General features: G+C 42.8%; 1 protein-coding gene and 1 pseudogene across 2 annotated transcripts; both read left to right on the top strand.

The window, feature by feature from the left end:
- Positions 1 to 14,571: 14,571 nt before the first annotated feature.
- On the top strand, positions 14,572 to 15,522 carry LOC122732924 (annotated as a pseudogene).
- Positions 15,523 to 23,696: 8,174 nt separating this feature from the next.
- On the top strand, positions 23,697 to 25,890 carry LOC122732820 (histone H2A.Z). 2 transcript variants are annotated; one of them, XM_043973220.1, is made up of 5 exons: positions 23,697 to 23,850; positions 24,399 to 24,476; positions 24,721 to 24,834; positions 25,040 to 25,169; positions 25,448 to 25,890. In XM_043973220.1, exons 1-5 carry the CDS (start codon positions 23,848 to 23,850, stop codon positions 25,507 to 25,509), a joined length of 387 nt encoding a protein of 128 aa, XP_043829155.1. In that variant the 5' UTR covers positions 23,697 to 23,847; the 3' UTR covers positions 25,510 to 25,890. The 2 variants fall into 2 exon arrangements, with proteins under 2 accessions (XP_043829155.1, XP_043829153.1); XM_043973218.1 differs by lacking the exon at positions 23,697 to 23,850 and having other exon boundaries at positions 24,363 to 24,476.
- Positions 25,891 to 26,864: the final 974 nt, after the last annotated feature.

Raw genomic sequence — 26,864 nt, 5'->3', positions numbered from 1 at the left:
TACAAGTTATTATCTATTAATGATTATTAATTAATTGTTAAGCCTCTATTAATAAGCATTAAGCACATCCCAGGTACCAAGTGTGTGAAACCGAGGATACAAAGACAAAAACGAATCAATTTTTGCCCTCAAGGGGCTGAGAGTCTCTTACTCAAAGGTAGAAGACTCATTCTCCCTACTGCCCAACCAAAAGAGTTGTTTATGTAATAAATATATTATTTTTATAATTATATATCAAACATATAAATAATATGATACTAAAGCGTATAAATAATAAATGGTTGTTTATGTGATAGAAGTTTCATTTAAAAGCTCATCTCACTACAGTTTAATGATTACAATAAGAAAGAGAATATCTGGAATTCTTTTATTGGCTAGATTTGTCATTATACTGTATTCTACATGACTGGACTAAGTATAAATTGGTCTTTAGTTTGTAATATATTTTTAAGAGTTTGTGGGGGTAGGGGGCAGCTAGGTGGCTCAGTGGATAAAGCACCGACCCTGGATTCAGGAGGACCTGAGTTCAAATCTGACCTCAGATACTTGGCACTTACTAGCTGTGTGACCCTGGGCAAGTCACTTAACCCTCATTGTCCCACTAAAATAAAATAAAATAAATAGATAAATAAAAGGGAGATATAGGAATACCTTTAAATTGCATAGGAAGCTCAGACAAACTTGGAATTAAAGGTCTGTTCACTTTGCAAGTACCCATCAGTCTGCTACCTCTCTCATTTCCATATTGAATCCCATCCAAAGCTCTAGGGTAATCTAAGGGTATGTTTGTATATTTACTCATTAAACCCTGTTATACTTAATCTATTGCATGCTACTCCTCATTATGGTACTTAATATATAAAATTGTTTTTTAAAGTGGTGGTATATTGTGCTCCTTTAAAAATACTTTATATACTAAAGTCTAAACTTATTAAATAAGTATATTATAAACTTGTAATGTGCATTAGAAAAGGATTGGTAGTTCTTATGCAGAGTTCCTTTCAATCACAAGAACTTCTAGAACTTTAAAGTAGGATTCAATCTATTAATAACAAGTATTACTAATAATAATTTATTAATAGTTCAATCTATTTCTCTCTCTTTTTTTTTCATTCGGTGAGGCAATTGGGGTTAAGTGACTTGCCTAGGGTCGCACAGCTAGTAAGTGTTAAGTGTCTGACGCTGGATTTGAACTCAGGTCCTCCTGAATCTAGGGCCAGTGCTCTATCCACTGCACCACCTAGCTGCCCCCAATCTATTTCTCAATCAACTAAACTGAGAGTTCCAAAGCCAGTTCATCAAATATTTAGAGAAACCTTTCCCAATAATATCTTTCTCATATCTTTCTCTGTATTAAATTCCTTAATCTCCTAAATTTAGTATTAAAGTCACCAAATATACCATTTATTCACCATGAAATCAACACTAAAATAAAGACAGAGAAAACTACAGTATTTTAGCCGTGAGAAAGATGACAACCACTTCACCTCAAACCCTGTCATTACAGGTGATTTCATGTCTTAGAACAGTGTCATAGAATTTAGTTCATTCTCGATAACAAAGTCTCTTCAAGATTCTTTACAAGGTAAGGTTGCAATAATTTCACAAAGAAAGAAGATTTCTCCATTTTCATTCTTTCTGTCCAGCTTATTTATCTCTAGCCTTCCCTCCCTCCCATTTCCCACCCCTCTCCTTAAAAAGGCAAGCAAATTGATACTGATTATACAGCTTGTCATGCAAAATATTTCCATATTAGCCATTTTGTGGAAGGAAGGAAGGAAAGAACAGATTCAGTCTGCATTGAGTTCATCAGTTCTCTCTCTCTGGAGGTGGATAATATTTCGGAATTGTCTTGAATCATTGTCTTTATTAGAGTAGCTAAGTCTTTCACAGTTGATCATCATTACAATATTGCTATTACTTATCACGTACAGTGTTCTCCTGGTTCTTCTCACTTCACTTTTCATCAGTTCATGTATGTCTTTCCAAGTTTTTCTGAAAGCACCCTGCTCGTCATTTCTTGTAGCATGATAATATTCCATCACAGTCATATATCATAATTTGTGGAGCCATCTCCCAATTGATAAGCATCACCTTGTTTTATAGTTCTTGCCAAGGAATATGGTGTGTTACACCCATAGCTCGTGGAACTTCAAACTTCTTGTCTTCCTTGCTGTGTTTCAATGAACTTTTGTTTGTGGGGCAATGAGGGTCAAGTGACTTGCCCAGGGTCACACAGATAGTGTCAAGTGTCTGAGGTCGGATTTGAACTCAGGTCCTTCTGAATCCAGGGCCAGTGCTTTATCCACTGTGCCACCTAGCTGGCCCCCTCAGTGATCTTTTTAACACCTTTGGTGTCCAACTCTCACATGTGGTTCCAAGAAGCTGTAGCATGCACAGTGGCCACACCCCAGTAAAATCTTAACAGACCAGCTAAACCAGTTTGAAGATAACCGACAAGCCACAGACTTGTTGGTGAGTTAGAGGGATGTCTACCCCAAATGTGTGAAGACTTACCCCTGTAGAATGAGCAGATGGGAACAATTTGTTCCAAAAGCGCCTCAGGCAGCTGAAGCAGGCACTGTGGAGAGCTGAGAGCTTGGCCCAATACTGAAGACTCCACAGTCGTCCACTGCACCCCAGGCCACTGACAGTCATCCTGACTTTTGTTTTGCCACTGGACTTTGTGGATTCTAGATGAGACAGTGAGACTAATTGATGACTTTGTGCAACTCTGCCTCATTTAAATTCAATTCATGTACAAGTCAAGATATCCCCTAGTGATGTCATTGGTCCTCTTCAAAAACTAAGGAGGAAGGGACAGTTAGGTGGCACAATGGATAAAGCACCTGTCCTGGATTCAGAAGGACCTGAGTTCAAATCCGGCCTCAGACACTTGACACTTACTAGCTGTGTGACCCTGGGCAAGTCACTTAACCCTCATTGCCCCACAAACAAACAAACAAACAACAACAACAACAACAACAAAAACTAAGGAGGAGTGACAACCTCAACAATGATAGGAAAATGATTTCTACAGTTTTTCAAGTCATCACACTTAACAGTTTCCTCTCCAAATTCACTTTATACCTAAATTCTCTTTATAATGTTTCTTCATAAAATCTCAGTAAAGACATTCCTCACTGGGGAAGCTGGGTGGCGCAGTAGATAAAGCACCAGCCCTGGATTCAGGAGGACCTGAGTTCAAAACCAGCCTCAGACTCTTGACACTTACTAGCTGTGTGACCCTGGGCAAGTCACTTAACCCTCATTGCCCAGCCAAAAAAAAAAAGACATTCCTCACAAGAAAGACTTCTCTTCATCTTCATCTTCTCAACAAATTAAATTCAAATTCTTATATTTTCTCCTTAAAGAAACAGCAGTTTCTATGACCTCTGTTAGAGGGGCTTTTTAGAGGAGTTACACTGTACAAATATATCGTAATTTGTGAGGACTGATTGGTGTATATATATATATATATATATATATATATATATAAAATTCTGTAGAATTTTTTAAATACCCAAGATACCTAGCATTTTGCATATTATTCCTCATTATGGTACTTAATATATAACTTTTTTAAGTGATGACATATTATACTTCTTTAAAAACAGATGATATTGAACTGATGATGAATGAGATAAGCAGAACCAGGAGAACATTATACACAGTATCATCAACATTATTTGTTGATCAACTGTGATAGACTTGATTCTTCTCAGCATTACAATGGCATAAGATAGTTCCAAGGGACTCATGATGGAAAAGGCTCTCCAAATCCAGAAAAAAGAAAAACTGTGGAACACTGATGCAGATTGAACCATACTATTTCTTTTGTTTTTGGTGCTGTTGTTTTTCTTTTTTAAGATTTTTCCTTTTTGCTCTGATTCTTCTCTTATAATATGACTAATGCAGATATATGTTTAATGTTATCGTACATATATAACCTATATCAGATTACTCGCTGTCTTGAGGAGTGGGGGAGGGAGGGGAGGGAGGGAAAAAAATTTTAAACTAGAAATCTTATTTTTAAAAAGTATTGAGGGCAGCTAGGTGGCGCAGTGGATAAAGCACTGGCCCTGGATTCAGGAGGACCTGAGTTCAAATCCGGCCTCACACACTTGACACTTACTAGCTGTGTGACTCTGGGCAAGTCACTTAACCCCAATTACCTCACAAAAAACAAAAACAAAAACAGGGGGCAGCTAGGTGGCACAGTGGATAAAGCACCAGCCCTGGATTCAGGAGGACCTGAGTTCAAATCTGATCTCTGATCTCAGACACTTGACACTTACTAGCTGAGTGACCTTGGGCAAGTCACTTAACTCTCATTGCCCCATTAAAAAAAAATTTAAAAACCAAAAACACATACACACAATATACTAAAGTCTAAACTTATAAAATAAGTATATTATATACTTGTCATTTGCAGAATTGGTAGCTCTTATGCAGAGTTCCTTTCTTTTTTTTTGTTTTTGTTTTTGTTTTTTTTTGGTTGGGCAATGGGGGTTAAGTGACTTGCCCAGGGTCACACAGCTAGTTAAGTGTCAAGTGTTCGAGGCCAGATTTGAACTCAGGTACTCCTGAATCTAGGGCCAGTGCTTTATCCACTATGCTATCTAGCTGCCCCCGAGGGTTCCTTTCAATCACAAGAATTTCTAGGGCATTTAAAACAGGATTCTATTTTTTTAAATCTAATTTATACATAAATGATGAGGATCACATTAATTTAATGAAATGAAATAAGCCTGTATCATGAATCCTTTCAGAATTCCCACATAACCTGCCTGCATTATCTCTAGTCTTCTTTGCCCCTGTTTAAAACTTCACCTTCCATAGCAGCCTGATTGCTGCCCTTGTGAAGCATGTGAAATTTCAAAAATTCAATCAAGACATACTCAGAGCTATAGCTGTAAGTGGAGAATAATATTATATTTTAGCTTCCTCTGAGCTTAGACACCCACTCCCCACTCTCCGTAGAAGGTGAGAATTTATAGTGGTTTTTTTTAGAATTTATAGTTCTTAAGGATATCTTCCTTAACCCTCAGTTGAACAGAATAGATTGGATAATGCCAATAAAAAGAATTTTCTCTCCCACATATGGGGCTTTAGGGGCATGGCACCCCTGAGGATCTGGAAATTCTGCGTAATAATTTTTAGCTCTTCCTTCATGCCAGAGAAGTCTGAATTTTTCTCTTTCTTTCTTTCTTTCCTTTTATGGAGTCTTTAGAGTACTTTACTGTAAAATTTGAGTTAAGTATTTGGTCATAGGCTCTGCTGGCCTTTGAGTGTCATCTGTGGCTCTTGCAAAACTCCCAAAAAATTACTATTGAATGTCTTATGCTGAGCTGGATAAGTCAACATGTGGAAGGGATAACCATAGGTAGCAGCAGCTAGGGGTGAAATGGATAGAGCTGGAGGCCTAGAGTTAAGAAGACTCAAATCTGATACTAGCTGTGTGACTCTGATCAAGTCACTTCACCCTGTTTTCCTCAGTTTCCTCAGCTGGAAAATGAGCTGGAGAAGGAAATGACAAATCAATGTGGTATCTTTGCCAAGAAAACTCCAAATGGGATCATGAAGAGTCAAAAGTGGCCCAAATGACTGGACAACAAAAGAAATGCAAACACATGTAAATGGACATCAGAGATTCTAGAATTGGAAGAGGGACCTCAGAATCTATTCAGTCTATCCCATCCCCTCATTTTACAGATGAGAAAACTGAAACCTAAGGAAATAAAATGACTTTGAGATGTCAGTCTTTTCGAACCAAAGGACAAATTTCCTAGAGAAGAAGTATGGAGATGACAGTTGATCATCCGGACTTTTGTGGGGATTTTCTTGCTGGCAGAAAATCTTTGGAAAGTAGCTCTTTGGTATGAAATGCTTGCCAAAAGACATCATTAGTGTTTGTGCAATATTATGCATTTATCTTGACTGTTTATATGGCATTACTCGAAGTTATATTTGTAGGGATACTGGCCAAAACTGAGCTCCAAATCCAGAGAGTTTTGCTGCTGACAGATATGAAGAAGGAAAGCAAAGAACTGTCTTCTTCACTTACCTTTTGTTCTACCTTGAATTCATTTGCATGCCAAGCCAGAGGGGTTCTTAGGAATTTCTAACCCAAAATCAAATTAATTGTCTGGGATTAAGAACTGTAATTCAGTCCTAGACACTGGGGAAAAAGATTCAATCTTAGCCTGAGGGTACTCTGTCAGAAAAGATCTGAATAGATTTGTTTACTTTTATTGAAGTTCTTTTAAATTAAAAAAAAAAAACACCTTCACCTCCCAAAGACTCACCTCCAACCTCTGCCACCCAATAGAATCTTCCTTCCCTTTTAACAAATAAGTAGAGCTTAGCAAAACAAATGGCTGAAAATGTATACCTCAAGCAAGGCAATAGTCTACCACCTCTTTATGGAGAGATGTGTCTAGTGGACTTTTGTTAAAAATACCACTTTAGCTGTTACATGGCAGTTCATAGTTTCTAGGTATGAAAGAGCTATAGTTCTGTCTTTATACACACACACATATATTTATATTATATAAATATATTTATATACACACACACACACACACACACACACACACATATATATATATATATATATATATATAAACATTTTTATTTAAAGTTTTGAGTTCCGGGGCAGCTAGGTGGTACAGTGGTTAAAGCACCGGCCCTGGATTCAAGAGGACCTGAGTTCAAATCCTGCCTTAGACACTTGACACTTACTAGCTGTGTGGCCCTGGGCAAGTCACTTAACCCTCATTGCCCTGAAAAACAAACAAATAAACAAAAAACAAAATAAAGTTTTGAATTCCAAATTCTATCCTTTCTCTCCCCTCCCTGAGGCAGTAAGCAATCAGATATGGGTTGTATATGTGCAATTATGTAAAATATTACCATATTAGTTTTGTACAAGAAAACTTGAATAAAAGAAAAAAAAAGAAAGTGAAAAATAGCATGCTTCAGTCTGTGTTCAATCAATATCAGTTCTTTCTTTGGAGGTGTATGGCATGCTTCATCATTAGTCCTTTCATTGTATTGCTGAGAATACTTAAGTCATTCACAGTTCTTCATCAAACAATATTGCTGTCACTGTGCACAATGTTCTCCTAGTTCTGTTCACTTCATTATATATCAGTTCATACAAGTCTTTCCAGGCCTTTCTGAAATCATCCTGATTGTAATTTTTATAGCACAATAATATTCCATTACAATCATATACCACACCTTTTTCAGCCATTCCCCAGTTGATGGGCATTCCTTTGATTTCCTTGTCTTCGCTACCACAAAAAGGACTGCTATAAATATTTTTGTACAAATAGGCCTTTTTCTCTTTTTTGGGATGTCTTTGGGATATAAACCTAGCAGTAGTATTGCTGGATCAAAGGGTATGCATAAATCTATTGCCCTTGGGGCATAGTTCCAAATTGCTCTCCATAATGGTTGGATCTTTTCACAATTCCACCAAGTTTTTGATCAATAGTGATTTTGAGCATTTTTTCATATGACTATGGACAGTTTTCATTTCTATGTCTGAAAAATGCCTTTTCGTATCCTTTGACCATTTATCAATTAGGGAATGACTTGCATTTTTTATATATTTGAGGGTCTGTCTTTATTAGGGAGATTTCTAGCCATGGTACCTAGCAATCGGTACCTAGATGGCCAGCAGATGGTTCTAAAGAAATGAAGCTCAGAAGTTGTAGCTAGAAGACCAGTAGTTATACCAAAGAGAGAGGATTAGGCAGGGAGAAGCAAAAACTCAACACCCAGGAGGAAAGCATCAGTGACACTACTCCATATTCAGTCTAGGACCAGAAGGAATCAGGGCTAAGGAGAGCAACACAATTACATCACCAAAAATTATAAGTATCTGAGGAGTATGAAGCCTTGGCCATACATGTTCCCATGCCAATGGAGGGCTATTGATAGTATATTTATGTTCCTTCATGTATCAAATAGGGATGATACTCACACCACCTACCTTTTAGGTTAGTCTTAAGGAAAGAACTTTGGAAACCTTAAATTATCACATAAATAGGAATTAGGATAATAGAGGATTTTGGTGTAATTTTATGTAATCAAAAATAAAGGGGAACGGGGCAGCTAGGTGGTGCAGTGGATAAAGCACCGGCCCTGGATTCAGGGGGACCTGAGTTCAAATCCGGCCTCAGACACTTGACACTTACTAGCTGTGTGACTCTGGGCAAGTCACTTAACCCTCATTGCCCTGCAAAAATAAAATAAAATAAAATAAAAAAAAAAGGGGAATGGGGCAGCTAGGTGGCACAGTGGATAAAGCACCAGCCCTGGATTCAGGAGGACCTGAGTTCAAATCTGGCCTCAGACACTTGACACTTACTAGCTGTGTGACCCTGGGCAAGTCACTTAACCCCCATTGCTCCACAAAAAAATTAAAAACTAAATAAAAATAAAGGGGCGGGTACCCAAAAGTCATTGGATGGGGGTAATAAAAAGTGAATCTTTCCTTGATCAGCAAGCAGGAAAGGATCAGCTTAGGATCACAGGATGTTTGACCTAGAATCCATAGGGATCTTAGGGTTCAACCCCCTTATTTTATTTCACAGACGAGAGAACTCGAGTTAAGAAGTAAACTCATAGAGTCATAGTTTTAAAATTGGGAGGGACCTTAGAAATTACATCTAGTTTAGCAGTTCTCAAAGCATGGTCTGGGATCCCCTCCTCCCCCTTGCAGAGATCCATGAGGTCAAAGCCATTTTCATAATGATCTTAAGACATTATTTTTTCCTACTAAAATATTGCTCCCTTTTCCAAGTACATATGTGTGTATGAGGTCAGATTTTCTTCATAGGGCTTCAAAATAAGAGACTAAATGCAGGAATAGATAAGAGAATCCCTCTGTTTGCTGTTAAACCAAACAGTAAAAATAAATCGCAAATGTAATCCATCTCAAAGCCCATTGGTATGGGGTTTTCTCTTAATCAGTGGAGAAGAGTGTCCTGTGAGTGTGAAGAGAGGAGCAGATTTCTGAAAGCTGGAGAGTTCCGGCCTTATTCTGTCTGGACTTTTCAAGCTGTAGCTTTTTGGGGAAGCTTCAAGCATCAAGTTGCTATGGGTGCTCCTGGCTTTCAGCAAAGTTAGAAGAGGACAGGCCTCTGTTCTCATCAGAGAGAAGGGGTAGCAGGCGAGAATTACATCTGTTAACTTCCTTAAGTATTGTTAGTCTAGGACACATGATTGAGTTCAATCTGACTTCTGATCACTGTCATTATTTGGGGGCAGGGGATGTAAGGGAGATTCCAAGCTCTCTATCCAAGTCTTGATTCCTTTCCCTCCAAATACCAGTTCCATTCTGAACGCCCATAGTTCAAATAGCAAAGAAAACCCATTTCTCCAAACCAGTAGCAAAACAGAAACCAGAGAAGGTATACATAGACCACTCCCAGTGGGAATGCCAAAACAGAGAGAGAGAGAGAGAGAGAGAGAGAGCACACATGCATGTGTGCGTGAGTGTCAGAGTCCAGTCTTTTCAGCATCCTGAAGTGGGTTTGACCTCTTCTGTTTTGCCTCTTGAAGCTGGAAACCATGAGCAACCAAAGTAACTCAATACTTAAAGGGTTTTGGGAAGACTACCACTTGAGGAATCCTAAAGATGAATGAGGAAGGCTAGAGCTCTTCAGATCTCAACAACTCTGACCTGACCCTCACAAAGCAGAGAGCCCCACACCAACCGGCTTTGGAACATGGATATCACAAGAATATATATCCAACAATGCCATTCTTTTCACTGATTTTAAAATATTTTTTTAAAGAAAAATATTGTTTATATTAACATGTAATGTGTTTTATTATTATTTTGACTTAGTAAATATTTCCAAATTTATGTCTTAATTTCCAATATGAGGGGCAGCTAGATGGTGCAGTGCATAGAGCGCCGGCCCTGGATTCAGGAGGACCTGAGTTCAAATCCGGCCTCAGACACTTAACAATTACTAGCTGTGTGACCCTGGGCAAGTCACTTAACAACCCCCCCCCAAAAAAAACAAAACAAAACAATTTCCAATATGGTAAATATTGATAGGTATAGCCCACATAAACTAAGGCTTTTGGGGAACCTCAATTTTTAAAAGTGCAAAGGAAAAAAAATGCAATGGAGACTCCAAAGTTTGAGAACCACTGATATTGACTGACTTGCTAAAGGTCACTGACGAAGTAAATGGCTCAACTCAAACCCGAATTCAGGTTGTCTGACTTCAAATCCAATGTTCCTTATGGAGCTGATGTCCTGGTGCCTCCTATAGGTCCTCATCAATTCTTTTATAGCTCTGAGTGACTCTCAACAAGTACCACCAGGCATCAGTTTGGCTTTTCCCACAGTTCCACAAGGTTGCCAGTAGCCTGTGTCTGTTTTCAGACATTTGATATTAAGTCTTCTACATCATAGGCAGTGTGGTATAGTGGATAGATGACTGAACTTGGTGTCAGACAAACCTAGGTTCAAATCCCAGGCTCCTGATACTTACTGGCTTTGATCAATAGCTCTGTTTTCTGGCTACTAAAGTAGGGGAAGAAGTTTGGGTCACCATACAAATACAAGGAAAGATAAAGAGAAGTCAGGGCTGGTTACATCTCAGAAGGTTCTAGCTTCTTCCCTTTTTTTTTTTTTTTAAATTAATTGAGATCTCTCTCCCCCCACCCAGTATTTCTACTGATTAAAATTTCGGTAGAATTCAAAGGCCAAAAAGAACCAGTGTATGTCTCTGTCATTAAAAAGTAAATTTGATATTAAATTTAAAAATTTCTGTACAAACAGAAGCAATGCATCCAAAATTAGAAGGGAGGCAGAAAGCTGGGAAACAATTTTTGAGGCCAGTACTTCTGATAAAGGCCTCATCCCTAAAATATATAGGGAACTAAATCAAATTTATAAGAATCCAAGTCATTCCCCAATTGAGAAATGGTCAAAGGATATGAACAGGCAGTTTTCTGATGAAGAAACCAAAGCTATCTATTCCCATATGAAAAAATGCTCTAAATCTCTAATGATTAGAGAGATGCAAATTAAAACAACTCTGAGGTACCACCTGACACCTATCAGATTGGCTAAAATGACAAAAAAAGATAATAAATGTTGGAGAAGCTGTGGGAAAATTGGAACACTAATACATTATTGGTGGAGCTGTGAACTGATCCAACCATGCTGGAGAGCAATTTGGAATTATGCCCAAAGGGCGATAAAGCTGTGCATACCCTTTGACCCAGCAATTCCACTTTTAGGTCTTTTTCCCAAAGAAATCATGGAAAGGGGAAAGGGACCCACATGTACAAAAATATTTATAGCTGCTCTTTACGTGGTAGCAAGGAATTGGAAGCTGAGGGGGTGCCCATCAATTGGGGGATGGCTGGACAAGTTGTGGTATATGAATACAATGGAATACTATTGTGCTGTAAGAAATGATGAGCAGGAGGAGTTCAGAGAAACCTGGAGGGTCTTACGTGAGCTGATGATGAGTGAGATGAGCAGAACCGGAAGAACATTGTACACAGTATCATCAACATTGAGTGTTGACCTACTGTGATGGACTATATTCTTCTCACCAATGCAATGGTACAGAAGAGTTCCAGGGAACTCATGACAGAAGAGGATCTCCAAATCCAAGAAAAAAAAAAAAGAACTGTGGAGTATAGATGCTGATTGAACCATACTATTTCTTTTGTTTTGGGTGCTGTTGTTGTTTTTTGTTTTTTCTATTTTGAGGTTTTGCATTACTGCCCTGATTTTTTCTCTTATAACAGGATTAATGCAGAAATAGGATTAATGTTATTATGGATATATATATATATATGTGTGTGTGTATATATATATATATATATGTATATGTATATAGATATACAGATATAACCTATATCAGATTACCTGCTGTCTAGGGGAGGAGGGAGGGAGGGGAGGGAGGGAGAAAAATCTGAAATTGTAAAGCTTGTATAAACAAAAGTTGAGAACTATCTTTACATGTAACGAAAAAAATAAAATACCTTATATGTTAAAAAAAAGTAAATTTGATATATGGTATTTCAAACATAAAATCATAGGATTTTAGAGCTGTGCTGAACCTTATAGGTCATTTAGACTAAGAAAGTAAAATACAAATCCAGTGGACCTTGTTGTTCCTCATCCAAAATTCAGGCACGGGGTGTGTGGGGGTGGGGGTGGGGGGTAGGGGGTGGGGATTCAGTTAAGATGGTAGCATGAAAAGTCAAAAATGAGATCTATTCTTACATATGCTTTAAGAAAAATCTTAAAAGGGTCTGAGGTAGAATAGTTATCAAGAAATCCAAAGAGAGGGGCAGCTAGGTGGCACAGTGGATAAAGTACCAGCCCTAGATTCAGGAGGACCTGAGTTCAAATCCAGTCTCAGACACTTGACACTTACTAGCTGTGTGACCTTGGGCAAGTCACTTAACCCTCATTGCCTTGAACAAAAAACAACAACAAAAAAGAAATCCAAAGAGAAATAAAAGTACGCTCTTCCATCTATCTCAGGACTAGAGTAGATAAAATGAGAGCCTGAAGGCTGCAAACATTCATCAGAGTGGGGTCTTACCAAGGAAGCCAATAGAATCTCAGTTCAACAGTTCTGAAAACCTGAATTGCTCTGATAAAGGAGACTCTACAGAAGTCTGAAGCCTTCCAGCACACTGAGCCCAGACATGCCAGGTGGGGTGGTGGGAGCCAGTAGTAGAAACAACAGAAATCCTGGATGGAAGTAAGCAAAGCCCAATTTCTCCATCTGAGAATTTGAGAGGTAGCAAAGCCTGATGCTGGAACAAAGTCCAAACTAGAAACTGAGGCTGGAAATACAAATAAATAGAAGAAAATATCCAACACAGTAAAGAAATATTATGGGTTGAGATGCCTATGAGGTAAAGCCAGAAAAAGAGAATAACTGCAACTCTTTAAAGCAAGGCCCCACAGGGGGAAAAATGTTGGCTACAAAGACTTCAAGAGTTCTTGAAAGAAATGCAAACAAATTTTTAAAAATATAAATAAGAACTCTGGAGGAAAAAACTGAAAGCAAAATAACAAATTGGGGGTGGAAAACCTTACCCAAGCAACATATTCTTTAAATATACAATGGAGCAAACAGAATTCAGTGACTCTAGGAGACAAGAAATATTAGGCAAAGTAAAAAGATTTTTTAAAAATAGAAGAAAATGTAATATGGAAACAACTAACCTGAAAAATAGGCTAGAAAAATTCCAAGAAATGACAATCAGGATCACATAAGACTATGCAGTGCAATAAAGGAAAGAAAACAATTCTTGTGGAAAGGGCTTGGGAAATGGAACTTGAATAGACTAGATAATTTTCAAGTATATCATATGAAAAGACCAAAGTTGAGCAGAAATTTTGAAATGCAACTATAAGAATCAGGAGAAATCTAGAAAGAGAAACACACTGAAGCAGTCAGGAGGGAATAAATATTGTTCAACAGTAGATATTTTAATAGAGGAAAAGATTAATATTCTTTCCAAACTCCATTGTCTTCAAGGGTCAAGGAGTTAAGGAAGGCAAACATTGTTTAGTTTTGTTTTATTGTTATGGCTTTAAGAAAGGAAAGAAAAAGGAGGAAAAATAAATATATTAGGGAAGAAAATGAGGAAGAAGAGAGAACAGTAGACTATTTCTCATAATTGTAGTATGCAGGAAGATGAATATAAAATCACAAAGGATGGGGTGGCAAAAGTAGATACCTCATAAGTCTCACTCTTATCTGAACTAGAAAAAAGAGGGTTGAACCCATATACAGAAAAAGGTCAGAGGCAGAACTACATTAAACTCAACTGAGAAACAGGTGGGATCAGGCATAAGGGGCTAGTAGTTCAAGAGAAAGGATAGAGGTGAGGAAAGGGAATAGACAGACGAGCAAAATAAAGTGCAACTTTGGAGGGTAGATATTAAAGGTGAAATTCAAGGGCAAAAAAAAAAAAAAAAGACTATATGGGGCAGCTAGATGGCGCAGTGGATAGAGCACCAGCCCTGGAGTCAGGAGTACCTGAGTTCAAATCCGACCTCAGACACTTAACACTTACTAGCTGTGTGACCCTGGGCAAGTCACTTAGCCCCAATTGCCTCACTAAAAACAAAAACAAAAAGACTATAAGAACAAATGTTTGGGATCTAGGTGAGGTGGAGAGAGGAGGAAAAGTAAAATTAAAGCACACCATTTTAATTATTGACTACTAATATTCATCATATTATCTCTTTCATTCCCTTTTTCTTTTTGTAAAGAAGGAAGCAGGAGTAAAAGAGGAAAAAGTCTAAGAGGAAATGTTAGAGGAAAATAAACAATTAACCATATGTAAATGTCATGAATTCACTCATAAAAGGGAAGAAGGAAGACAGAATGGGTTAGAAAGTCAAATCTAACAATTTGTTGTTTTTAAAAAACACTTGAAATATAAATATTCACATGTTAAAATGAAGGACTGGAAAATAATTCATTAAGTCCTAGACAAACTTTTTTAAAAATTAAGGTAGCGCAGGGGAGGGGGCGGAGAAGCCGCCAGCCTGGGTTGGCCCCTAACATGCCTAGAGGGTCCCAGGAGTCTCCCAGTCAGACAGAAGCTGGCCAAAAGCCAAGTGTCATGGCCGCAGGATCCCTCTTCAGAGCCCTGGTATCTGCCAAGTGGGTGGCTGAGTCCTTGAAGGCTTCCCAGCCCCTGAAGTGGCTGGATGCCTCGTGGTACCTGCCAAAGATGAAATGAGACCCTCAGCAGGAGTTTGAAGAAGGTCACATCCCTGGAGCGACCTTCTTTGACATTGACCTCTGCAGTGACCGGACGTCCCCTTACGACCACATGCTGCCCAACGCCGTGGACTTTGCTGAGTACGTTGGCAAGCTGGGGATGGGGAACGGCACCCACGTGGTGGTGTATGACAGTAGCGACCAGGGCTCCTACTCTGCCCCCCGAGTGTGGTGGATGTTCAGGGCCTTCGGGCACGACACTGTCTCTCTGATGGATGGAGGGCTAAGGAACTGGAAGCGGGAAGGGTATCCTCTGAGCTCTGGCAGGGCCCGCCCAATTCAAGCAGAATTCCAGGCCACCCTAAACCCGATGTTTGTGAAGACCTAGGAAGATATGAAGGACAACGTCTGGTTCCAAGTTGTATATGCCTGAGTTGAAGGGCACTTCAGGGGCATTGAACCAGAACCTTGGGAAGGTATCAGACCTGGTCATATCCCTGGCACCTTGAACATCCCCTTTATCGATTTTCTGACTGAGGAGGGCCTGGAGAAGAGCCCTGACACCATCCAAAAACTGTTCCAGGACAAGAAGGTGGACCTCTCACAGCCCCTGGTGGCAACTTGTGGCTCAGGTGCCACTGCCTGCCATGTGGCCCTGGGTGCTTATCTTTGTGGCAAGCCTGATGTGGCCATCTATGATGGATACTGGGTTGAATGGTACATGCGTGCCCAGCCTGAGGATGTCATCTCAGAAGGAAGAGGCAAGACCCTCTGAGTCAGGGGCAGGCAGGAGTCTACCCTGCTCCCAGGTCACCAGCCTTTACCGCCCCGGGATGGGGGTAGCCCAACCTAACAGTTTTTCCTAACTTTTTTTTTTAAATACAGTGGCCAAATTTCATTTTTCTTTTTTATTCTCAAGGTGTGGCCTAGGTGGCACACTCCCCTAATTCTCCCTCCCCCCTAGGAGGTCCTTAGTACTTCCTGATTCTGAGACAAATGTTATCCATTGAAAGAGGGAGGGAGGAGGGCATGAAGGACATCTTTGGCAATGGTGAAGGGATCTGGTGGAATTGATTAAAGTGGGGAATGGAGGGGGAAGAGGGGCTTGTCTAGTCCCAAACATGGCCTTCTGCAATTTAGCCTGTGTTGACCACCAAACCTACCTCCTCTTATCTTTTTTTTTTTTTTTTTTGCGGGGCAATGGGGGCCAAGCGACTTGCCCAGGGTCACACAGCCAGCAAGTATCAAGTGTCTGAGGCCAGATCCGAACTCAGGTACTCCCGAATCCAGGGCCAGCGCTCCATCCACTGCGCCACCCAGCTGCCCCTCCTCTTATCTTTTACTGTCAATAAATACGAAGCGTTAATCTTTAAAAAAATTAAAAATAAAAATAAAAAAAATAAAATGAAGGTAGCAATTATCTCAGACAAGGCAGTAGTAAAAATAGATATGGTTAAAAGAAGAAAAATACAATATACTCAAAGGCATGATAAATAATACCAGTACTTTTTTTTATTCATTCGTTCATTCATTTATTTGGTTTTGGGGGCTTTGAGGGGGGGCAATGAGGGTTAAGTGACTTGTCCAAGGTCACACAGCTAGTAAGTGTCAAGTGACTGAGGCTGATTTGAACTCAGGTCCTCCTGAATCCAGGGCTGCTGCTCTATCCCCTGCAACACCTAGCTGCCCCCAATACCAGTACTTTTAACAATAATAATATTAACATTGAACAATAACAACAACAGCACACACACATAAACCCCAAATGCTAATGTTTCTAAGTACTTAAAAGTTAATTGAATTACAGGGGAAAATAGATAGCAAAACTATGATAGTGTTCTCAATGTGTCCTTAATTTAACAAAAAATACAGACAAGAAAAAAGTTATGGACCCAAATAGAATTTTAGGAAAGTTAGATACAAAAACCTTCTGGTAATTACTGAATAGCAATTAAAACATATTCACTCGGTTGTACATAGCATTATTATAAAAGCTGATCACGTGCTAGGGACTAAAATCCTTAATAAACAAATCTCCAAAGGCAAAGATATTCAATACCTCCTTTACTGTTCACAATGCAATAATAAAAATTATAATCAATAAAGAGCCTTTGAATAAAACCACAGAATGAGATATACATTTTCACACATGATCTGCATGTGTGGATTGCCCATTCTTATTTGTCACAGAGGAAGGCTTTGGGGAGCCAAAGCTTGAATTGATGTGTGATGCCTCCAAAAATAAGAAAAGAATGAAAAGATTATCAGTGAAACTTTTTTTTAGTGTATAGAAGAGAAGGGAGATACAGAAAAACAGACTGGCTTTGTAGGTGCAATGTTGAGTTTGATATATTTTTTTAAAACCCATGCTGTACATAATAGAGATTCTGTATTCAATCCTTTTGTTTTTCTATTCTTTGTATATGGAAATGTGTGTGTTTGCTGATGTCTGTCAAGTACATAATACTAACAAAAAATGAAAATTATTTTTTAAAAAGAATTGTGAGGTCCCTGAGGATAGAAACTGTCTTTGCTTTTGCAAACTTATCAGTCGGCAAAGTTCTTGGCATGTGTGCTTTGTCATTCATTCAAAACAAAATGAGAGGTTTGGACTACATGTTCCTTCTAGATTTAAATCCCATGACCCACTGATCTTCTCTGTACTGTTTGATACTGAGTGCTTTCTTTTTGGATCAAAGGATCAGATATCGAGAGCTGGAAGGGGCTTTAGGAGTCTATACTCATTTCACTTTATAGAGGAATCTTCAAGAAAATAAATAACTTGTCCAAGATCACAAAGCTAGGATTTGCAGTTCAGTGTCCATGACTCCAAGTTTAACAATTTGTACATTGCATCATCCTGCCTCCTACCGAGGTGTTGATCACCTTTTTTTTTTGTGTGAGGCAATTGGGGTTAAGTGACTTGCCCAGGGTCACACAGCTAGTAAGTGTTAAGTGTCTGAGGCCGGATTTGAACTCAGGTCCTCCTGAATCCAGGGCCGCTGCTCTATCCACTGCGCCACCTAGCTGTTCTTGACTCTCAAATTTTTATCCCTAGCCCTGATCTGAGTCTGTAGTACCTGCCATACTCTCACTTACTTCATGAAAATGTTTGCTTTCCCTCTAGTCACCTGAAATGGACATATCTAAGACGGAGTTATCTCCTACTTGACCCTCAATTTACCCACTGAGAACGTCTCTATTTCTGTTGATAGCAGCACTGGGGCAGCTAGGTGGTGAAGTAGATAGAGCACTGGCTCTGAAGTTGGGAGGACCTGAGTTCAAATCTCACCTCAGACACTTACTAGCTGTGTGACCCTGGGCAAGTCACTTAACTCCAATTGCCTTAAAACATTGGGTTGGTGGTTCTGATCTATACCTCACCACTGGACCCAGATGGCTCTAGAGGAGAGAGGTTGGTGACCTTGTATAGCTCTCCCTCACTGAAATTCAATTCACTGCAAGTCATGACATCACCCCTATGCTGAGGTCCCCTTTCAGAATGAAGGACAAACAAGATAGCAGCACCATTATTCCCAGTCATCCAGTTTTAAAACCTGAGTCATCCTGGACTCCCCTTCTTCTACCCTTTTTCCCTTCCTATGACCTAAATAGACTCTAAATCCTATTGATTCTTCCTTTCACTTTCTTTTTCTTCTCACTGTCACAATCATAGCCCAGGATCCTGTTACTTCATGCTTAGACTATTACAATAATGGTCTTTTAAGTGAACTCTTACGTGGTTACACTGAAATCCCACTTGTCACATGTTTTTGTAGTTCTCTAAACTAGACTTCAGGTAAGGACCTTGAAGACAGGAATGAGATGTTTTGTTTTGTTTTGTTAGATCTGTCCATAGCACCTGGAACATGATTTGCATATTGTTGGGCTCTCAAATATTTTCGTAGTTTTGTTCAGTCAGAAGCCTAAAACTGGATCAGACTTGAATAGATCTATACTGAACAGAAATGCTCTCAACAATTTTCTCAAGACCTGTGTGAATATAAAAATGTCATTATTATTAAATATGTCTCTCTCAAAGTCATTTTTAAGCCATGTCAATTCTTCATGACTTCATTTGGGGTTTTCTTGGCCAGGATACTGGTTTGCCATTCCTTCTCCAGCTCACTTTACAGATGAGGAAAGTGAGGCAAATAAGGTTAAATGACTTGTCCAGGGTCATATAGCTAATAAGTATCTGAGGTCAGATTTGAAATCAGGAAGATGCGTCTATATGATTCCAGACCTTATACTCTAAACACTGGGCCACTTGACTGCCCCTATCAAATATGAAGAGATCATGAAGCTGGGATGGAGAGATAATACAGAACTGGTGTCCAAAAATATCTGGAAAGATTATAACGAACCAAAACAAATCGCATAAAATTCAAAAGGGCTGAATGTTAAGTACTGCACTTGAATTAAAAAAAAAAGTTAGGCTCTAACCTAACAAAAAACATAAATAAGGAAAAAGTTAAGTTTTAATAGGAGTATAAACTCCAGAATAAAGGAGGTTCTAATGCTATCTCAGACACTTTAGAGCTCTTCTCAGCCTCATTTTCCTCATCTACAAAATAGGAATAATAGCAATAGCACCTACCTTCTTGTGAGGATCAGATGGAATAACAACAACAATAAATATTATCTTATTTGGTCTTCACAACAACCCTGGGAGGCAGGCGATGTTATTATTTCCATTTTACAGATGAGGAAACTGAGGCTAACAGCAGTTAAGATGAGGATAATGCACAAAGCCCTGGTCAAACTATGTCTGGAGGTTGTAGGCTCCTCATTTGAGGAAGAATACTGGTGGAAAATATCTAGAAGGGATTTACTAGGGCAATAACTTTGTTGTTGTTCAGTCGTTTTTTCAGTTGTGTCTCCAGATGGGGTTTTCTCTTCAAAGATACTAGACTGGTTTGCCATTTCCTCCTCCAGCTCATTTTACAGATGAGGAAACCGAGGCAGACAGGGCTAAGTGACATGCCCAGGGTCATACAGCTAGTAACTGAGGCCAGATTTGGTTGATTTTTTTTTTTGCAGGGCAATGGGGGTTAAGTGACTTGCCCAGGGTCACTCAGCTAGTAAGTGTCAAGTGTCTGAGGCCAGATTTGAACTCAGGTACTCCTGAATCCAGGGCCGGTGCTTTATCCACTGTGCCACCTAGCCGCCCCGATTTTTTGTTTTTTTTGAGGCCAGATTTGAACTCAGAAAGATGAGTCTTCCTGACTCCAGGCGAGGCACTCTAGACTGTCACTTTATATTATTGGTTAAAGGAGTTGGGCAAGTCTGTTTAGTCTAGAAGAAAAGAATATTTTGAATGGGCATGATAGCAGTCTCAAGTATTTGAAGAACTGCCTTGGAAAAGGAATTAGAGGATCTAACCTCACCTTGGCTAGCAGAAGTAAGAACAACAGAGAACACAGTGCATTAATGAGGACAAGCTGGAGTCAGAACCTCAATTGACATTCAAGCTCTACCGCCTACTTATGCAACCTAGTGAGCCACAACCCATCTAGGGTCTATTAGTTAGTGCTCCTCTAGGAAATGAATGAGTTAAACCGCGTGGTGAGAACTGGGTTGGTTTTACGGGGATAGCAAGTTGGGGAGGAATGAATGATCCATCCCACCTCTTCTCTTCCTAGCTTCTTCCTCCTCTGTGGCCCCTTCCAGAATTACATACACATTAGGCATCTCAAGCAGTTGGTAAAGTAGGTTGGCCCCTTAAGAAAGGGATGGGGAGGGCGGGGTTTCTGACCCTTGAAATATAAAGAGGCTTAGCCCTGGGGGGAGGGGAGGAGTACTCAATTCTGCAATTGCCTCGGGGAGGGGTAAATTGTTGCCTTCTTTTCTGCATGATTATTGTTCCTGGTGACTACCCAAGGTAATATTTTCTATCCTTTTGAAACTTGTCTCATTAAACTTAGTTTTAATTTGTGTTTTATCTTCCACAGTTTTATTTTAAACCTTGAATCTGTTTAAGGCTTGTCCCACAATAGACTAGATTATCTCTCAGTCCTCTTTTAGCTCAAAATTATACGATCCTGTGTTTCAGAGTAGCAGGCAGATTTCAGCTTGATGGGAGGAAAAGCTTTCTAACAATTTGAACTGTTCCAAAGTAGGGCTCCTTGAGAAGTTAAGTTCCCCAATAATTAATTTTTTTTTTATTAAGTGCTTACTGTGTTCCAAGCACTGGAGATACAAGTTCAAAAATCAAAACTGTTTCTGCTCTAGATGAGTTTATATCCTAATGGGAATAGACTACTACACATATGGGGAAGTGGTTGCCTGGAAAGAGTGTTTTGGCCTAGGAACTCACTGCTATCGTGACATCCTTTCCTTGAATCATTGTGTTGATTTGAATATGGATCCAAGAGCTAGAGGGGGAGAAAGGCAAGGGGGATATGTCTAGCAGCTGGACAAGCATCAGGGCAGGTCTGGAGCTGGGGCTGGGTTCTAGCTTATAAATGCTGGTCTTTTGAAAATTTGGAGTCCTGGGCTCTAGGGTACCAAGACACCAGACCCTAGAAGCAGAGGCTGGAACCAGGATGCTAGAAGATGAAGGGAGGCAGTCTTCAAGTGGAGGCTGGGTGATCACATCAGGGATTCCTCATCACTGATTTCTCAGGTCCTTTCCATTCTGTATGAGTGTAGCCTAACTCACTAGATAGCCAGATAAATGAAGTTAACAAATCACCCAACATTTATTAAAGGCATCCTCCAGCTTGTTAGATGCTCAAAGGGGAATGAAATACAAGTCATGGTCCGTCAGGGAATGCAAAGCAGGTGTTAATCATTTTTGACTGATAAGAGACATAAAATACATAAATATCACAATCTATTTCAGAGTACTAAGTACAAAGTTTAAAAAAAAAGATGAGGGAGCAACAGTTTCTAATGAAGGACTGAAATTCGTGGCATGAATTCTTATTTCTGGGAGACCGAAGTTCCTCTAACTATGGATGCAGGGGAAATTCCGGTGAGGTACTTTTCTTGTATACAAAAACGATGTAGTCTGTCAACTGAGCTCTGAGTTGTTTTTCCAGCGGTGATAATAGGTTTGGGCTGAGAAAATTCACCGATTTGATCTCCCTTGTAATCAGAGGTATGTATTTGTGAGCTGTGTGGCTGGCCTGGGTCAAGAGTGCAATCCGTGACCTTCAAAACATGTTCTTCACTGGGTGCAAAGCTAACTGATTCATTTGAACTCACAATCTTGTTCTCATCCACTCCCTCGAAGCTCTCGCCTCTGAGATCATTTTACACTTTCCCCTCCCTGCTCCCCACCCAAAGTGGTTTGGATATAGGGGTAACTCAGCGAAGGGGAGACCTTGCACCGCCCCCCACCCCCTTCATTGCCAGTCTCTCAATCCTGGAAGGCCCAGGTAGAGATGGGGGTGAGGTGGGGGATCGAGAGTGATAGCGAAGATCTTCTGCAAACATCTCCTTCAAAAACTATTTTAGCCAGAGTGACTTCAGAAGTTTGAAACGCTCCCCGGCTGAACTCTAACCTAGCTCTTGATGTGGTAGTTCTCTCTTTAACTTGGAAAGGAAGTCACTGAAGTTGCCAGATTTTTGTTTTATGTTGGCACAAAAGGATGCTCTCTGGGAGCATCTTGGCCTTTCCCTGCCCCAATATTAGGATGGTTTGATATTCCCTCCCGGTGATGACCTCCTCGCTGCGGCTGTCGGGTGGGTCGGCCCAGCGGTGTATTGGAGGGAACGGACCGGTCAGGAACACACAAGTCCCTGTCCAGCAGCGGAGGTCCAGGCAACTTCCCTGTTCCCTAGCCCGGGTGTTGGCGAGCCCAGCAGCCAGTGCTATAGAAACAGGGCGCCCGCATCCCGGTTCTGATTCTGACCCAGGTTCGGCCGGGCTTTTCCCCTTATAATTTGCCCCCCTTGCCCCCGCCCTCAGACAGTGGGAGTGCTTTCTGTAACTTGTCAAAATAATTGGACCGGAAACCTAAACCATCGGGCGTTGTTCTGTTCTGTTTTTCATTGGAAGTCTGGTGCCTGCGAGTAAATAACGCTGCCCTCCAGCCGCAACACCTAGTGGGTAGCGCAGAGAGTCAGCTTACGCATTCGCCGATGCCAGTCCGAGTAAGTGAGGGCTAATGAGCCCGGACTGCCGGGACGCGCCCGGGAGCTCCGCGTGCGGCGGCTCACCCGGACCGGCGGCGGTCACTGTCGGGGAGCCACGCACCCGGACCAGCGGCCCATTTACCAGGGGAGGCTCGCCTCACATCGCGCCTCGCTTTTTGTTTGAACTCCCTCCCCCCCTCCTTTGTGGCCGCTTCTTTGGGGCTCGGCGGGGACCCCCTGCCGCGGCTCGTGCATGCCTGCCGGCCCGCTATTGGCTGCCGACGGAGGGTAGTTTGCCGCGAAAACGCCAGCCTGCCACGGTTAATCGGGACGTGGTGAGTCTCTTTTCCAGGCCCCGTTGACTGGATGGGTGAGGAGGGGATGCTGGCCCGAGAGTCAAAGGCGTGGGGTTGGGGAAGGCGGTGAGGAGGGAGGGGCGGCGGGGTGGGTACAGGCTGGGGTTCAGCGGCCTGGAGCATCTCACGCCCCCCGGGGGCTGGATCCCCGAGCGCGGAGCCCGCGGGCGCGCAGCACTGGGCTTGCATGCACGGGCGCCCTGGCGGGGAGTCTCGGCGCGCGCCCTTCCCCCGCGCCGCCCCCCCCATCACGTGACGCCGGCTGGCTCGCTTCTACGCTTGAGCGCCTTAACTTGCTCCATTTCTTCCCCTCCCTCCCTCTAGCCTTCCCTTTCATTACCCCCCCAACCCCCACCCCAACACCAGTTCTCGCTAGAGCGGCGAGAAGCCCGCCCCTACGTTCTCTTGCCTCTCGTGCTCATTGGCTGAGGCGGCGAGGACGCGTCTCCAGGGCGAGTGGCAGCCATTGGTGCGGGGGGCGATCCGAGTTCCCGGATGAGGGAACATTCTGCAGTATAAAGGGAGCGGGGAAGGCGGGAGACAGCGCAGTTTGAATCGCGGTGCGCCAGAGCAGTAGCCGGCGGGGTCTCTGCCCGGGTGTTTGCTTGGTCCGTTCTCTGCCGTGAGCGTGTGTGCGAGAGCTTCACGCACAACTCAAAATGGTAAACTTAGCAGAAGCGCCTGAAGGATTCCGCGGGCTGCTTCCCGGCTGGAGAAGGGGGAGGGGAGGGGGGAGGGTACCGTTACACACCGGGGACTAGGGGGAGAAGCGGCGGTTAGGGGCGCGCGCGCGCGCCTGGACGAGAGGCGAGGGAGGAGGAGGAGGAAGAAGCGGAGGAGAGGCGGACGGTTGGGGGGAGGGATGGAGGGAGGGAGCCGCCTCCGGTCTCGTGGCGGCGGCGGCGGCGACGGTGACGGTTGGTGGCGCGCGTGCGCGGCGCCGCGCGGGCTCGGGGCAGGGCGCGCGCGCGCTCCCGGCGGCCTGCGCGCGGCTCGTCCAGCGCCGCCGGGGCGGGCGGGCGGCCGCGGATTTCCCGGGGGAGGCGGGGGCGGCTCCCCTCCCTGCTCCCATCCCCCGCCCGCTCGCGCCCCGGGGAAATGCTCGGGCCGGGCGTTGGGAGGCCCCGCGGAGGGGGAGGGGTCCGGGCGGCCCGGCTAACCTCCACCCCCGGCCCGTTCTCCCGCCCGCATGGGTGTGTGCCCCCTCCAGGCTGGCGGGAAGGCTGGGAAGGACTCCGGAAAGGCGAAGACAAAGGCGGTTTCCCGCTCGCAGAGGGCTGGCTTGCAGGTCAGTGGGGCCCGCCGCCGTGGGCCTCCGCCCGCCGCCGGATCGCCCCTTCGGGAGGGCGGGCGGGGCCCCCCTCGCGCGCGGCCTGGGGCGGGAGGGGGGCGGCGGGGAAGGCGGTCACGTGTGACCGGAGCGGCACCCCCCCACTCCCCCGGCCCCGGGTCGAGATTTGGCGGGAGCGCCGCCCGAGCCGGGTCCGCGCCCGGCCGGACCTCGTTTGTGCATGCTTGTGCGTGTTTTTAAGTTCCCAGTCGGCCGCATCCACCGGCATCTGAAGTCCCGGACAACGAGCCACGGCCGCGTGGGGGCCACCGCCGCCGTGTACAGCGCGGCCATCCTGGAGTATCTGACCGCCGAGGTAAGGGGCCGGCGCGCTCCGCGGGACGGGCAGGGCAGGGAGGGGAAGGGAAGGGAAGGGGCGCCGAGCCGAGCCGGCCGCCTCCGGACGCCAGGGGGAGCCCGAGGCCGCCCCGCCCCGCCCCGCCCCCGGGCCGCCCACCCGCGGAACCCAGTGCCCGCAGCCGAGCCGCCCCAGACCCCATTGATGTCAGGGCTTCCCGCAGGTGCTTGAGCTGGCGGGAAACGCATCGAAAGACTTGAAGGTGAAGCGCATCACTCCTCGCCACTTGCAGCTGGCCATTCGTGGGGACGAGGAGTTGGACTCGCTGATAAAGGCAACGATCGCCGGCGGGGGTACGTAGCTGACGTCGGCTGCCCCTAACGCTGACAGGCTGTAGAAAAGGCAGTTTGTACTCATTCTGCATGCCAGCTCCCCGAAACAGATGGATTAACAGATCCCCTAACGAGGCAGCCCCCGCTTTCATGTTCCTCTTGGAAGTCGGAGGAATGACCTTTAATTAAGCACTCGGAAGAGGGGCAGATCTAAGACCGTATTTTAGTGCTCTTAACAAGGGAATTTGCATCATGCTTTAAAAAGGAAAGCTTCTAATCCTTTAACACCACTCTTATAGGTGTGATTCCACACATCCATAAATCTCTGATTGGAAAGAAAGGACAACAGAAGACTGTTTAAAGGATGCCTGGATTCCATGTTATCTCAGGACTCTAAATACTCTTAACAACTGTCCAGTGTTGGTGATTTCCAGTGGACTGTATCTCTGTGAAAACCACAATTTTGCCTTTTTGTAATTCTATTTTGATTAAGTTGGAAGCTTACTTAGCTTACCAGCCAACCAAATTTCTGCATTGAAGTCTTAACCATATTTAAGTGTTACTGTGGCTTCAAAGAAGCTATTGATTCTGAAGTAGTGGGTTTTGATTGAGTTGACTGTTTTTAAAAATCTGTTTGGATATTAATTGTGATGCAGAAGTTATAGTAACAAACATTTGGTTTTGTACAGACTTTTATTTCCACTCTGGTGGATAAGTTCAATAAAGGTCATATCCAAAACAAGTTTGTTTTTTGAATTGTCATGTTTTGTAGCAGAGACGTGGGTCTATTTTGATCCAAATGCTTTCAACTCAAATGAGCCTCTTGAAAACACACACGTGTCCTGGTCACTTAAACGAAGGTTTTTCCTGATCAGCCCAGAAACAAATCAAATGCATCTGCAGCCTTAATAAAATGATTAAAGGTCGTGACAGCTTTTTTCAAATGTTGAGGCCTGTCAGCAAGGTCTTTAACTCAGTTTGTGTACATGCATATGTACCTTTGTCCCCACTAACGTCATAACTTTGCCAAACATCATCTTAATTAGAAAAAGATGTTCCCATAGCTAGCCACAGAAAGGCAAATCGAGACATAAGCAACTCATCCTGAAACAGCCCTTGGGTGTGAAGTAGACCAAACTATAGTTTGGGGCCTAAGAATGAAAGTAAAAGCATTAAGCCTATCAAAGAAGGATGATTGATTGCTATTAATGAATGTATCTTAAATACTTGTATAGAATCTTTTTATAAAGGGCTAGTGTTCACCACAAAACCACTTATACTCATTTCTGGTTTCTTTACCAAATATAGTATGTTAGGATTTGTTTTTTATTTTTTCAGGTTCTCAACGTTTATTTGAATGTTTATCATTAGCTTTAATTATTAGGCTTGGTCTTGGGCTGCAGACATTTAAGTCTCTTGTACTGTTTTATCTGTGAACACACACATAAATACACTCAGAAACATAGGGATTTCACAGCCAAAACCTGGATTTTAATGGCCTGTGCTTTAGTCGGTCAGTTTAGTTGGTACAAGACAGTCCAGTAGATCAGTGGTTCTTTCCCAAATGGTCTAAGGAAATGGCCTTGACCGAGAATTCAGCCCGAGGCCACTGAGGGCTTGTTGCCAGTCTGGGAGGACCAGACCTTCAAAGGGGGTGTCCTGGGACAGGTGTGAAGCTGACTAGGAAAAGTCGTATTGGCGTGGGGGCCAGTGGCT

This window comes from Dromiciops gliroides, chromosome 6 (assembly GCF_019393635.1).
Source record: "Dromiciops gliroides isolate mDroGli1 chromosome 6, mDroGli1.pri, whole genome shotgun sequence".
NCBI classification, from domain to species: Eukaryota; Metazoa; Chordata; class Mammalia; order Microbiotheria; family Microbiotheriidae; genus Dromiciops; species Dromiciops gliroides.
Note: the sequence above shows the minus strand (reverse complement) of the source record. Positions and strands in the feature narration are given on the sequence as shown.